Below are 15,152 nucleotides of genomic sequence, written 5' to 3' on the forward strand. Positions count from 1 at the left end.
CCTCCTGAGACCCTGTGTCCTCATATGAGGACATCACATTTTGGGTTTACTTGATCTTATACTTCATTCTGCTTAACTTAGACTTGTTGTCCTTGTTCGTGGATGTTTTTTGTGCCATCTAGTGATAGTAAGAGCACAATAAACTAATCCATGTAAAAACAAGATGGCAGCCATCTCTGCCAAGTCAGTCTGCAGCTGATCCCGACACAAGAGTGGACAAGGTCCAAAACTTGATCAAATTTTATGGTTGAAACTTGTTTATTTATGATTAATAATGTTCGTAATTTGATATGGCAACAAATTTGACTAATTTTAGCCTACGAAACTGTTAATTAGGAAATAACCATTTGAAGACATTGGGACTATCATCTTATTTGAGGACATTGGGACTTCATTGTTGTCTCGTTTGAGGACACTGGGACTTAATTATCACTGACAATGTTAAGTTTTTCATACTTATCAGGTCCTACTGATCCAAAATAGCTAGGAGAAATTAAAAATGCATACCAAACAAAAGTTCGGGTCTCAGGAGGATATGAGCCCAATGACACAGACGATATGGGTACCAGTGAAGTCAAAGTTTTTTGGCTTCATGCACCACTGAGCAATTTTCATAGCAATTTACAGGGGTCTGCCTCCACTTCTCTTTATACATCTATGGAGAGACATGAGAGTGGGTTTGATATTCTCATCTAACTCTCTGCAAGATAAGCAAATAAATGCATTTCCCTTAATACCAAACTATTATCTTAAACACTACTCATGCTCTGAGGAAGGCCTCTGGCACAGACTTCTTAATAAAATCTTATTAAAAGTATACTATCTTAATAAAAATATGAGGCTGGACAGACACTGACTGCTTTGATGGAGCGCTGCCTTTCTCTGCTTTGATAATTGATTTAAAATTTTGAGGTTGAGCACCCAGTTTCTCTCTCTGGAACACACGCTGGTTGTATTTTTGCTCTAACGTTGTTTATGGAACTCATTTTTCAAAAGTGTACATGAATGCATCACAGAAAATTGCCTATTTTGAAAGGAGGAAAACAAGCTGTGATATTTCCAGTCACAAAAAACTAACAAGGTTTTCATGTCCAGGCCTAGTTCAGATTTCCCTAAAATGTTTGTCTGGAAAACATCCTCTGACAATCACAGCCTGGCAGCATGTAGCCTGTCTAGTGACGGAACGATTCAGCTCTGTAAATAAATGTATTTTATGTCTTGTCAGATCTCTGTGGAATAAAGCAATATTTCAGGGCTGCCTTTGCACAACTAAAGGAAGCCTAAACCATTGGCACAAACTGAAAACTGCCTGCAAATGTAAACTGCTAATGATGTCAACAATTACTGATTTGGATATTTGTAGTTGCTTGTAATGTTCACTGCCTCAGCCCCCAAAGGTAACCTGTCACTGTACTCAGAACCGACCTCACAGTTGTCTAAATTCCTGCACTGAGACAAAGAAAAGGATTCAGTCATGACACTTTCTTCTGTATCCGCTTCTCTTTCACCGTCCCCACTCTCCGTCTCCCCCTCCTCCTCGTCCAGCTGGCTGCCGTTAATCTTCCTCTGGGACTCGGTGTGAGGTGCACGGATGTTAAAGTTGGCGGTGAGGTTCCTCTCCATGTGGTACTGGTCTTTGGCCTTCAGGATGAGCTTGTAGGTCTTGCTGCGGTATTTGTACACCAAGTGGAAGCACGTCGCACCCAGGAGGGGTACAGTGGACACGGTGAGGAGGCAGATGCTGACGGAAATGATGATGAGCAGGTTAGGCGTCCTCCTCTTCGTTGTGAACAGCACCTGAACCTCACAGTCCTCCCCTCTGTAGGTCAGACACAGGGAGTAGTTGGTGCCAGGGCGTAAACCGCTGAACAGATACGTATTGACGCCCTCTTTGATCCGCGACCACTGCACAGCTGAGTGTTTGCGGTCGGCAGTGACGCACAGGTACAAGCCATTTGAGATGACTTTTTCGGAGGAGTCAGCCAGGCCATCGTGTTCTTCACTGTCAGCGTGGAGGCTCTCAGATGTGGTGGCAGCGGCGATGGCATCCCGTTTGGCGCTGTGGTCTCTGGGTATGAGAAGAGGGTTGAGTCGCACTGTTACCTCTGTTTCTGACACCCCTAATGCGATGACGCCAAAGTCAAATGTGTACTGCTTGATATCATCCATGCTCCCATTAAAGACGTGGCTGGAAATGTATCTCGTGTTAGCCGTCAAGCCGCATTTACTAGCACGTGATGGATATGTTGCTGCCTTCTCCGAGGGCTTGATATCTGCAGTGGGCGGAAAACTGGGTGCAGTGTTCATGATGTCTTTTCTCTTTAAATCAGGGAGACGCACAGAATCAAAAACAGATGTTTTGTCTGTTGTTTGGTGTACAGATGGGTGCATTTTAATGAAGGCAGGTGTTGTGGTGATTCGTTTTTTGGGTGTTGGCTTTGGTAACGCCACCACTTCCACTGACACCGAATCCTCGGCTCTTCCAAACTCATTTGTGGCCGAGCAGCTGTAGTTACCGCCGTCTTCCTTCCTGAGGTATGAAATGATGAGAGTCCCATTATTAAAGACTTTTACTGGATTATAGGACAGTAACGAGTCTTCATTTGATTCTGCTGAGTCATCCTCAGTGAAGGACAATGCCAGCTCTAGCTTCTGGCTTTTGCTGTGAATGTCCCACAACACCAGAGGCTTTGGGTTTCCTGTGAATACACAAGTCAACACCAGCGTACTGCCCTCGAAGAAAGTCGTGTTGTGAGTATTTGGCTCGGCTTGTATTGTCACACTTGTGCCTGTGCACTTTGACTCAGGCAATTTTCCGATCATTTCCCCTCTGAGCTTCTGTGGCGTTGCACAAATGATCGAATTCTGCTCCGGGACTGTGATGGTGGTTTTTGAAATCCAGTCTCTGAGCCAGTCGAGGGAGCAGGTGCATGCAAAAGGGTTTTTATAAATCTGCAAGTGGGACAACGACACCAAACCGTCAAATGTCCCTTCAGCGATGGTTGTGAATTTGTTATTGTTGAGTCGGAGGGACCTCAGGTCTTTGAGGTTGTCGAAGGCGTCACTCGGCAGGTGCACCATCTCATTGTGGTTCATCTTCAACAGCAGCAGGCTCGTGAGATTCTGCAGATCCTCCCAAGGAAAGTCTACAAGTCTGTTGTGGCTGATGTCAAAGTTACGCAGATGACCTAAAGGCGTGAGGGTCCCCGGTTCAATAGATACGATCTCATTGTGGGCCACCCACAGCGACGTCACCCGGGTGACGTTGTCGAAGCTCCCCAATGATATCACACTGATCTTGTTGGCGGTGAGACTCACAGTTGTAACATTAAGAGGCAAACCATCCGGGACTGCGACCAAGTCTTTGTAAGAGCATTCAGCAAAATGGCGGCCATATTTATCTGAGCAGGTGCAGAGCTCAGGGCATCCGAGTCCGGTGGTGAGGACTGTGGCGATCCACAAAGTGAAGTAGAAGATGTCTGCGGCTGCCATTTTCTGCTCCTGTAAAACAGTGTCAGTGCATCTATCAGTCACTGGATTAAGGTAGATTTATGCAGATTTAATGCAAAATGAGTGCAGCAGTAGAATAAAAGGACAGGAATTGAACAGACAAAAATCATACAGGTTTAAGCATAAAGAAAATGAAGCACCAGAACAAAATAAAAGGCATTTCAGCTCAACTTTAGCCTCTTGTTTGCAGATGAAAGAGCGGAAAATTGAGCCTGCCGATAGACTTTACTTAGAGAATCTAAGGTCCAGGTCATGGTCTAGGTTTAAGAATTGAAAGGGTGGGTCCAGCCACATCACATTGTTATTGTCTCGCTTCTGGTATTAGTCACACAGATAGTCTTGGTTTCGATAGATAAGGACGTAAAAAACTGGTTCTGACTGAAATTCAAAGCTGATGTTCAGGTTTACTCTAATCAAAGTAAGCCAGGAACACCACTGTCTCCAACCCACTGGTTCCCAACTGGTCCAGCCATGGGGTCCAAATTTCTCCTTAGTCATTGGTTCAAGGTCCACATGATTTAATACGTTAAGTATCATACACAGGTTTGGCCATGCTGTCGAGCTAGTTTAGCTGTCCATTAGTCACTCAATCTGCAGTGGGAAACAACGCTTCAAAATAAAAGCTCTGTGCCAGAAATTCACTGTGCTTAAAAATAAAGTGTGTTTCTACAAACTTGACATGTTTGCAAGTCATTTTTTGGACTTTTGGACTGTGACTCATCAGTTGGGAACCACTGCTCCAACCCCTTAGAAGTGCTTTTGGTTTCTTACTCAGATTTATTCACATAAATCAATGGAGACTAACTTCAGGCAGATTTCGTCATCACCACTTCTGACACTTTTGCCTCCGACCTTCATCCAGTTATTTGAAATACTGTGAATAAAGACTGCTGACTGTGTGGTCTGTTGACTGTCCACAGTAACTGGGACATTGTTTCTCAGAAGAAATTTTACTACTGAATCTTTTAATCTAATTCTCCACTTCTTTGAGCCTTGAGTCCTTTCATCTTCAGTGTACTGAGTGTACTGGGAAATCTCAGTCATGATGGATAAATGAAACCAAACTATCTGAATGGTTAGAGGTAATTGAGGAAATATGTTTTTTAAATCACTTTTGTCTATTTGATCTTTTCTCTGCCTGATAACATTGGCCTGTTTACAGGAGGAGAGAGGAAGAGCAGCTACTTCTGTCAATATAAAGAAGGCAGACACCCTGCTGGGGCACAGACCTGGAGCACCTCCGTACAGCAGCTGAACTTTAGAGCTTTTTGTCTGTTTGGTGGCACCTGGGAGTTGCTGGATGCCCTCAGATCCATGGTCTTCATATATGTTTGCACTGATCTACATAAAATTGTCATCCTGGTTTTCCACATTCGAAGTTTGCCATTCTGGTCGGTCAATTTTCTGGAAGGTTATCCCCTCTCCGGTATTCTTTCTATTTTTTTGAGTGTCTAATAAGCTGTACAGATATCGTGAAGCTCTTTGGGGCAAATCTGTGATGTTGGGCAGGGGTGAATATAAGATTTCAGGTTGTTGAGGGCTTGACATCTGGGGGAATCCTCCTCCAGAAAATTAGTACAGTTTTATGCACTCTAGCACCTTATTTACACTCAAAACACACGTCTTACTCGCTGAAAAATGAAGACTAGAGTCTGAAAAAAGTATAAATATGTTTATGTTTTCTGTGGTAGAATGTAACTAAGTACATTTACTCAAGTACTGTACTTAGGTACAATTTTAAAGCACTTGTGTTTGAGTATTTCCATTTTCTGCTACTTGTACTCCTTTAAATCTCAGAGGTAAATACTGTATTTTTTACTTGTCTGCTTCAGTTACTTTTCAGATTATCAATAGAAAATATAATGAATAAATTAATTAATTAATAATTTTTCATTTTGGTTATTTCACACAGATTTTCTCACAGTCAATAACCAAAAAAAGGAATAGGATGAAACCACAGGCTTATTTTTGCCTGTCCTATATCAACCAAAGGATAACCCAGAATATCAACTACACCAAAGGAAATAAATGAATTAATAATTAAATACATTATATTTTAAATTATAATCCTCAATTATTTCATGTTGAAAAACGAGTCAGTTTTTTAAAAACTCAGCAGAGAGCAACACAGTTTCAAATCGGCACTGAGTCCATTTTATAATTTGAGTCCCTGTTTCTCACTTTACGCTTCATGAATAAACAACCCCCTTAAATTATAATGATTATAATCAACTATAAATTAAGATATAGACCATTATTATGGATCAAACTACCCAGCAGTACATAAAGAAAGTAAAATGAGCTCCACCTTTACCAGCTGCAACATTAAGGTGATGAAAACATTAATGCATCAGTGATTATAATCCAATAAAATAATGGGCCATTCTGCATAATGAGTACTTTCTGTGCTTTAGTATTCGATGCCTCTGTTGATAGACAGCTGTGTACACTGTCAGTTAACACGTATCTCTGTCTGACTTCAGTCGGAACATACCCTGTGGTGTCTGTGAGAACAGCAAACTGGTGCACAATCAATCTCACAGCTCATCCCAATGGAGATTTCTGCTCTGAAGCTGTGATGCACTGGGTTGATAACCAAGTTAAATGCACAGATGAAACAGCTGTGTGTTGTGTCATTGGCAGAAGCTTCTGGTTTCAAACTACGCAGCAGCCTCCGGTGCTCTGTCCTTGGTGCTGAAAGGCAGCCGCATGTCTGCTGTTTGTTTACAGCAGTCTGATCTGCTGCATGACATGCATACTGCTGGAAATCACTCTTTTGATCTATGTATGAAACACAACATCATAAGTGTCAGTGTGATCCTGCCGAGACCAAAGTTCATCCCTGTAAAAAGACCTCGACACAGGATCGCACATGAATTATTGATGCTGGGAGGAAAGAGGATCCCTCACCTCCTCCGCGTCAGGAGACTAAAACTGGGTGTCAACGTGCTTACCTGTTTTTATTTCTGTCTCTGCAGAGAAATCCGAATGACGTCAGCCGGTGTTTCCAGTCAGAGCAGCGCAGGGTACATGCTGGTGTTAAGTTTGAGGATGAATAGGAGTCCGCGTGTGTGTCAGTCCGCCTCTACATGGTGAACCCGGGTATGTGTGTGCGCTGCGGGGTTTCTCCTGCCTGTGCATATATGTCAGCTATCTCCCCCTCCTCTCCTCCTGCCATCCTCCCCTCCTCACAGCTCTGGACACAGCAGCAGCGACGTTCCCAAATTTTTAAAGGGGAAACGACCCTCAAAATGACGGACAGTTTACAGAAGACTACTGTGAGAGCTGATGGGCGCTTCATATAGTAATAAAAATAGGCTGCTAATAAGATATTATTAAGACTTATGATAAGTCTTTCTCAAATAAAAACAATGATACAGTTAATGTACTAACTAATATGAAACTTAAAGGGGAACTTCACCAATTTTACACATCAAGGTGTGTTTACAGGTCTTTGAGAGTACTACTTTACATGTGAACAAAGTTGCATAAATCCTTTTGTGTCTCCAGATGGAGCTGTGTGAAGTCTGATGCCTCAAGTGATGTCACTTGAGTCAGTGTTGGTTGAGTCTTAGTCTTGCCACCAGACAATCAGAGATCTCCGCCTTCTGATAGTCTGGGGACACTCCTTTCTAAAGTGTGTTTAACACACTGGCGAAAACAGCTGGCAACAAAGCAATGCCTCTTGCATTTTTGAAAAGGACACGCCTTCTCGGAAATGTGCGCTCCTCCTTTTCTCGTCCGCAAGTAAACAAACACACAGAGAGCTTGAAAATGGATGCCGAGAGGTTTAACTCCGTTTTATCAAACGTGTGCTCATCCGTGAAGAANTATATATATAGCTAAAAGCTCTGCTGGTTTTCTACCCGGAAGTATTTGTAAACAACAAGGTGATTCCCTCTATAGTCCGGCTGGACGGATGAGTCATGGCCTTGTAAAAGATTATGTTTGTTTCTTTTAGTTGGCGAGAATGTGTCGCTGCAAACGCGACAATCCACTAACTTTGACGGAGTTTTCTGCGAGCACGGCTGAGCCATTTTGTACTGCTACACGTGTTTCTAGTGGGACTATGTTTACAAGCACAAGAGTTCAGCGAGCCACCGAAGGACTGCCCTGCAGATTTACTATTGGTTCTGCAACGTAGGGAGTTTTTTTAAACTCTGAAATTGTATCCGCCCATCAAAATCAGGGAGAAAGTCATCAGTCTTTAGTTAAGCAAAGCGTCTAAAGACTGACTTGTGAGTCTAGTTGAGTCTTAAGACTAGAAGTTTAAGGTGCCATGTACACGTGCCGCGTTTTTTGCATGCTCAAATTCATTGTTTTCAGTGAGTACGCACAGCAGGTGTGCTCAAATGCCAGAGCGAAGCTGTTGTGGTGCACATGCATTCCTGAGCGCCTATTTTTCAGGGTGTATTGGCTGCGCCCTGAGATAAACCAAGTTAAACTTTTGGAACACAGCAGCACGCACTGCATGTATTGTGACGAGGAACCACCAATCACAGCCCGCAGATATCTTCCTCTCTATTTCAGGTAAATAGGCTATGATACAGTACTTGCTTAGCGCCCTGAGATGCAACTTACTGCCGCGCTCTTGAAAGCTAGCTCAAAAAAGGCACAAAAGTAGTGTCCAGTGCTCGACCTTGCATTTTCCAGGCAGTTAAAGACGCAGCATGTGTATGGCTCCTAAAATGGAAAACATGCATATGATATGCTTAATAATGATTATGCAGGGCTTTTTGTGTTGTATTACACTGTGCATGTGTTCATGTATTGACCCCTTGCTGAGTCCCGCCCCCAAACGCAGACTAGCCAATCATCACGTAGCATCAGGTCACCTCAAACCAGGGTCCGACAGCAACCCAGCTGTGCTCCATTGACTCTAATGCAGTTGTTTCAGATTTCCTTCATTTTCAGGCTGGTTTTGTGGATTTGGAGCTAAATGTTGTGCCTGGGGCACGTCATGTATTAAAGTTAAGGCAGCAGAAGTACAAGTAGGTGTGCAGGAGTGGTGGTGGATGGGTCAAACAGCCACCAACTTTCACCTGGAGACCAGTGTTCACTTCCCCTAAGATTGTAGAGTCAAACCCTGTTCTTTTTCCTAAACCCCACTACCTGTGTGTTGGCAAAAAGAATGTGCATTTGTAACTGAAGGAAAATAAAATATGAATTTGCGGTATTGTACCGACGTAGTGCATTTATTTTCAGTATTTTTTCCTGTACAACTGAAGTATATTTTGAAAGAAGACAAGACATGTAACAGGCAGAAGTTGACATGGTGTCACAGAACGTCAACAACAAATGCACCCAGGGTACCTTTCACGTCATATCTCGACTTTGAAAGTCCATGACCAATTGTCGATATGTGATGAGGTCGGAGTCAGAATGTGTTGAAATGCAGACTCTGCCTTCTTGTGTAATGCACTTTTCGGGAGTATCACACATGACTTTTGTTTTTCCTATGGGGGAGAGCAATGTTCTAGTCCTTTGTCATTTTGTGCTTGAGTTTTTGGTCTGAATTTGATAAATGTTAGTCACATTGTGCATTTTGGTTTGAAGTGTCTGTTAGGTAACTGGAGTTTTCTCCCATTAGGTTTGGTAACAATCTCTTAGCAGTGAGGTTGTTGCAGCTTGATCTCTTAAAGTGGCAGTGACTTTGGCAGTGGCTTTATAGGGGTAACTGCATAGCAGGGACTTTCTGGATCCACTGGTGTCCAGTAAATATGTACCAGTATCATTAGCTGCCTGAAGACTAGGGATGAGCTCATATAGTTAGCTGTAGGCTTTGTCAGTTGGCTTAGCTTGGGAGACTCCAGATTGTTTATGTGGACTACCTTTTGGTTTTGTTAATGCAATTGGGATTCAGCTTTTTAGATTTATGCATAGTATCAGGCTTGTTTAATGTCAAAGGTCAGTGTTTTTTTGGCCCTTTCAGCACCACAAGCAGAGCGCCATTTAGTTCCATTATAGTCGAGAGAAGACAAACATCTCTAGAGTTGATATCTCCAACTCAGCATCTCACACCAAAACAATTTAGATTGATAAACAGGTACGGTAACATGTATTTTTGATTTTTAGGTGAACTGTCCCTTTAATTTTCTGCACGCTGACGAAAGAGAAAATAGGTTTATCAAAGTGTGAGAGCTCTGCAGGGCAACACAAGGCGTCAAGCCAGCAGAGAAAAACAGAAAGAAACCCATTTTGAGGTGTGTGTGTGTGTGTGTGCGTGTGTGTGTATGTGTGTGTGTGTGTGTGTGTGTGTGTGTGTGTGTGTGTGCGTGTGTGTGTTTGGCATGCAATAGTACAGCTGATTAGATGTGGGAGCAGAGAACAGAGGGCAGAATGAATCCTCCGAAGAAATCTTGATTCATTTAGTTCACATCTAATCTCGTCTTCATCATCCTGCCTGAAATCCTTCTGCATCATTACAACATGGAGACCTGGGTTTCTCCTGTCCTGCATTTCTCCTTTTATCACTTAAAGACACAGACATGGATTTCTTTCGAACTGCACAGTGAAACCATTGATGTTACTTTAACCCAGTGGATGCAACCTCCCAGTGTAAATATAAGTAAAAGAGAGCTTATAAAAACAATAACAAACTATATAGTAAAAAGTAAAACACTAAACAATTTCGCCTGCATATTTTCCACAGTCAAGCCTTTATGAATTCATTATGTGCAGTTATTGCTTTTCAATGTCCTTATCCCTGATTGAAATGTCCTGTATCTCCTGCCCGAGGGCAGCAGTTCAAACAGGTGGTGTCCTGGGTACAATGGGTCCTTCAGAATGTTCTGGGCCTTTTTGGAGGCAGCGGGAACTGCACGGCTCTTCCATAGAGGGAGAGGACAGCTGATAATTTTCTGGAGCGCTTCTCTGTCTGCTACTGTGCAGCTGGCATACCACACACATATACGTCAGCACACTCTCTGTGGAGCAGTGATAGAAGGACACAAGCAGTTTCGGGGTGAGCTAGCTCTTACTGAGAAGTCTCAAAAAAACAAACAAAAAACTGGATACTGATTGCATTAATGTTAATGTACATTCTCGTCTGGATTCAATAAAAATATTTAAAAAGAATATTTTTTACATTTTAATTTGCTGTCGGCAAGCTCATAAAAGCTATGGCTTTATTGTGACGGATTCTGGAAAGCAAGGAAAGAATGAAGATGCAACTGATGCCCAAAACACACATTTCAGTCTAACTGAGAAACAGCTATAACTGTCAACATTTATCATGTGCAGCATGTACAGCAGCTCTGTGTCCTCTAGGGGGCAGCAACTGTTCAGTAGAGAGAGTTGTGAAACAGAATAGAAGAAGGCAACTTCAAAAGATAAGAAGTACACCTCCTCTGTTCTGTTATAAACAATTTGATCCATCATGCTGAGGCTACAGTCCAATCTGTAACATGAGGAGTGAAGTTTTATAATGTGCAGGTGGGACCTCTCATTTCCTGAGCAGAGGTCTGGTGATATGGCATCTGAAATCAAAGAGGAGGCATGTTTTCAATCAGCAGGGTGATCAGAAGGATCATCAGACCCCTGTCTCCAGCTCACATCTCACTTCTACCAGGCCCATGCATTAGTGGGAACTCTCCATTTACCAGAAACCCTCTGACTCCTCCACCTGTCCCTCTCTCATCCACATCCTCTCATGTTGTAACTCATTTTCATATTTGTTTTACAGTTCGGACTGCCATCCTGATGATGATAATGCCAAAATGTTAATCTGTTCCTGACCACTGCCTCAGTAAATTTCAGTCCATCCTACCTGCTTGCCTGCTGTGTATTTCTCTGTGTTTGAGTCCTCCCTCTGTTTTTCTCCAGAGAGACAAGGATGGTACAACTATTTAACTTTAATGTGAAAATTAATATAATTACAGGTGTTATGCACACACTTATTTAATTAGAATCTGTTTGCACTTGGCTGCACTTTGAGCGTTTGATTTCATAAAACAGCTTTACTGTTGTAAAATCACAGAATACGGTGAGAAAGCAAGATTGTGATTTTTTGGACACAGTCAGTCTCCAGTTGGCAGAAATCCTGAAAAAAAAAAAGGATAAATGCATCAATGAAAGGTAAGATCTTTAAGTTTTTTGCAACAGTGCCACAACTTTATCGTCTGCATAACCCACATGCATTTCCTTTTCATTTCTGATATGATGCCTTAAACTGACGTCTGAGGTTTAAAGGGAAATTTCGGTTTATTTCAAGCTGTCAGACCTGTTAAAACGTAAGTGAACGGGCAACCTTCAAGTGCAAAGTTAGTCCACTAAACAAGCTTTTTTTCCACAAAGACCGCCTCATATCGTTAGGATAAATGTCAGAGAACATAGAAAACGACATGTAAATGTGTTGTCTTACCCTACCTTATCTTACCTTATAGGGCTGGGTAATGGTACTTGTTATCTTTAAGGTTTCAAATAAAATAACCCAGTACAGTAAAGTGCCAAGTAGTATTGAAATGTCTCCACTCAAACGATATCTGCATTCAATCCTTTTTGCACTGATGGTCTGATCCTGACCCGTCCTGACTCCCTGCAGGATCAGCAAACTTTCTGTTGCTGCCATCTCTGGAGCCACTCTCCTCCCAGATAAGAGTCAGTTCAACATCTGCATTGTTAGCATGAGCTGACACAGCAACAGCGGCTGGCATTCAACCCCAAGTTGTTAAACAGTCCCAACAAACGTACACTGATGCTGGATTGTGGCTATACTACACGCCACTCCACTTACATTATGGGTAAAGAATGAAGTACTCTATTGGTGTAAGTATCATTTTAAGGGTAGTGGAACTGGTGTGGTACTTTTTTAAATGATAGCCAGCCCTAGTTATCATGGCATGTTTAATAGATTCTATTTCCATGTCATGCCAAACATTTGACCCAAGGCACAAGGCACAGCAAAAGATATAACAATCATCTTCAAGTAACACCTGTACAAAATCAAATGAAAAATGGTGATACATATGCATGTAGATCTAAAAAGTCTGCACCTCACCACCACATAACAATAAAACACCTTTAACAAAAATTAAAACTGACTGTAGGTGAGATAACTGTTAGGTTGTAGGACTGTGAGGCACCAGTCGTATTTATCACTGCTCTCAACCTGGAGTGTTGGCCAGAGCTCTACTCAAGGCCAGGATGAACTTTCTGCAATAATATCACAGGCATGGACTTCACACAGGAAATGAGAACCAGAGGCAGGACTGAAGTATGGTTCAACATGCTTGTATTCAGGAGGTATGAAGGTGGGTGTGTGGTTTTCTGTCAGTAAACAATAACGAAAGCAACAAAACAATACAAGTACAAGCATAAATCTAAATTTGGACAATCGAATCAACCAAGTGAAATCAAACTGATTACAGATTTAGTTGTTGTTTAGTTAAGTTGTATTGTGGTATATGTACTGTGGTATGTGTAGTATAGTGTGTGGATTGTGTCTTTTATTGTGCCTTCCAGGTTTATAGTGTATTGTAGTTGTATGATGTTTTAAAGTGTATATTTATTTTTAGGTCTACACGTAAAAGCCCAACTAGGGACAACACATCAGTCCCATACTCTGCATTGGAACTATGTGAAATTGATTAGTCCTTATCAAATGAAAAATAAAATCAAATACTACTGTTCAATGTTATGTCGCATAGCCTACACAATTCATCATACAACAGTTCTCTCATTATCTAAACAGGAATATCCAGCCTAACATACACAGCAAATAGAAACAGAAATATAACTTAACATATCCAGCATGAAACACACCTGGTAACTATAAATAAAAGCTCTTTGGCTGGCTCAGTATAAGGCAATGTGTATTCATAGCACTAAGGTTACGTATAATAACCACTATCATCAACTCTCTGTAATGGCATTTCACTGCCCATGGAAACTTAATTAACTTTTGTACACTGACGTTCAGTCTGGTGGATTATATAGTCTCAAGTCACTGATAGTTGGTTAATGGACTGGTATGAATGTAAATCAATGGCTGCCCAAAGGATGGAAACAAAATGGCATGCTTTAGAGATGGCTTGCAGTGTAGCAAACAAGATTTAGGTGACATGAAATATCCCTGGCATGGTCCTTTAAACTCACATCATCTGCAGCTTCTGTAGGGAACCCCAGTCTCCAGCAGATGGCGGTATAAGCCAAAAAGAAATCTGACGAACGTTTTAGTTCAGAAGCACTACTGTTAAAGATCATCTGATCAATACAGTAAGTGATACAAGAGGACCATTTAAAGGGACACTTTAACGTCACTATTTAGAATATAAAAGCATTATAACGAGGTGCTGATCACTGGCAGTGGACACTCTGGCTCCAGATGCATTTCTTTTACTTGGACGACGTTTTGGACTTTGGGTCTTCTTCAAGATCAGCAAACATAGTGACACACAGGTATACTGATCTTTTATACAGGGCACACCTTTGTCACACAGCTGATGATGATGAGGTGATCATGCTACACCATTAGGTTGAGCAGGTCACAATCACACACAGAGTCACACAGCTGACAGTGGTTAGATAATCGCGCTACAGCATTAGGTTGAGCAAAAAAACAATTTCGTGGCCCTCAACAAATCAAGACCTTTAAACCAAAATGTTGTCAGGAGCTACAGCAAATCACATGTCATAAAACACATCCAACTTACCGCCTCTTGGAGGGAGGGTTACCTTCCCAATCCCAGTGTATCTTAAATAGAAAATAGGATGATTAAAGTCAACAAAATGTGCTGCTACTGGATAAGGACGGCAGAGGAGATACCCGTACACCAATGCAACTGGGCTGGACAGCCACAAAAAAGGTTCACAGGCTGAGATAAATGCAAAAAATGTCAATTTATTTAAGACATCCGTGCACAAAAAGAAGCATGCTCCAAGTGCAAATGTTTCAGTTTCATCGGTGCTACTGAGCACTGTATCACCTTTCTCGGTTGTCCATTATTCCAACGCACCCAAGATAAACTTTTTTATTACCCTAAGTAGACAAAGTTTCACAGCAGGCTTAAGTCACTGCCCAAGCACCGAATTTCGATGTCTTCCGAGTGAGACCAGGTTGGTTTCTACAATCCACTTAGACTTAGAGAGTCTTAGACTTAGACTTGCTTTATTGTCATTCAACAAATACACCATCGGTGCACATACTAAACAAGATTTCGTTACTTTGGCGTCATGAATAGACGCATAGATTGTGTAACTTACAATAAAATAAAATATAAAACACTGGTATGACTTAAAAAAAAAGTTAAAATTTAACTTTAACATCGTTAACAATAACCTTTTAGTTTAGCACCTCTTCTTGTTTCCATGGTGTGCTGTTATGCTTTCTTACACCACAGATTGCAGCAAGAAACTCATCAAAAGAAGGTAACTGAAGTAATGAGAGACATGTCTAACAGTGGAAAAAAAAAGATTTGTTTTGTATTTCTAGAGAGAAGTTGGGACTTTTGAATGCAGTTAGATGTTTCTGTAGCCAGCATCCGTGGTGGTAGGAACTGCAGCTTAAAGCACTTTGCGTTGACATCAGCTTGATGGCAGTGGTGACCACGTGGGATTAAAAGTTTAGGTGACCAAAAGCAGAATGAGAGGGATCACACCATTTCTTGTCAAATGTGGCATCATTCTGTTGTTGTAGCTCTTGT

The 15,152-nt window shown here is 41.7% G+C and overlaps 1 protein-coding gene across 1 annotated transcript; it reads right to left on the reverse strand.

The window, feature by feature from the left end:
- Nucleotides 1-742: 742 nt before the first annotated feature.
- On the reverse strand, nucleotides 743-6,588 carry LOC126392402 (immunoglobulin superfamily containing leucine-rich repeat protein 2-like). Its single transcript, XM_050047785.1, has 2 exons — nucleotides 6,465-6,588; nucleotides 743-3,501 (listed from the first exon to the last, which is right to left on the reverse strand). Exon 2 carries the CDS (start codon nucleotides 3,490-3,492, stop codon nucleotides 1,342-1,344), a length of 2,151 nt encoding a protein of 716 aa, XP_049903742.1. The 5' UTR covers nucleotides 3,493-3,501; nucleotides 6,465-6,588; the 3' UTR covers nucleotides 743-1,341.
- Between the last annotated feature and the right edge of the window lie 8,564 nt (nucleotides 6,589-15,152).

Source organism: Epinephelus moara, chromosome 1, assembly GCF_006386435.1.
Source record: "Epinephelus moara isolate mb chromosome 1, YSFRI_EMoa_1.0, whole genome shotgun sequence".
NCBI lineage: Eukaryota > Metazoa > Chordata > Actinopteri > Perciformes > Serranidae > Epinephelus > Epinephelus moara.

Bases quoted from the DNA above. Each gene is read 5' to 3' on its own strand.
- LOC126392402 (XM_050047785.1), bottom strand. From the start codon at position 3,492: ATGGCAGCCGCAGACATCTTCTACTTCACTTTGTGGATCGCCACAGTC.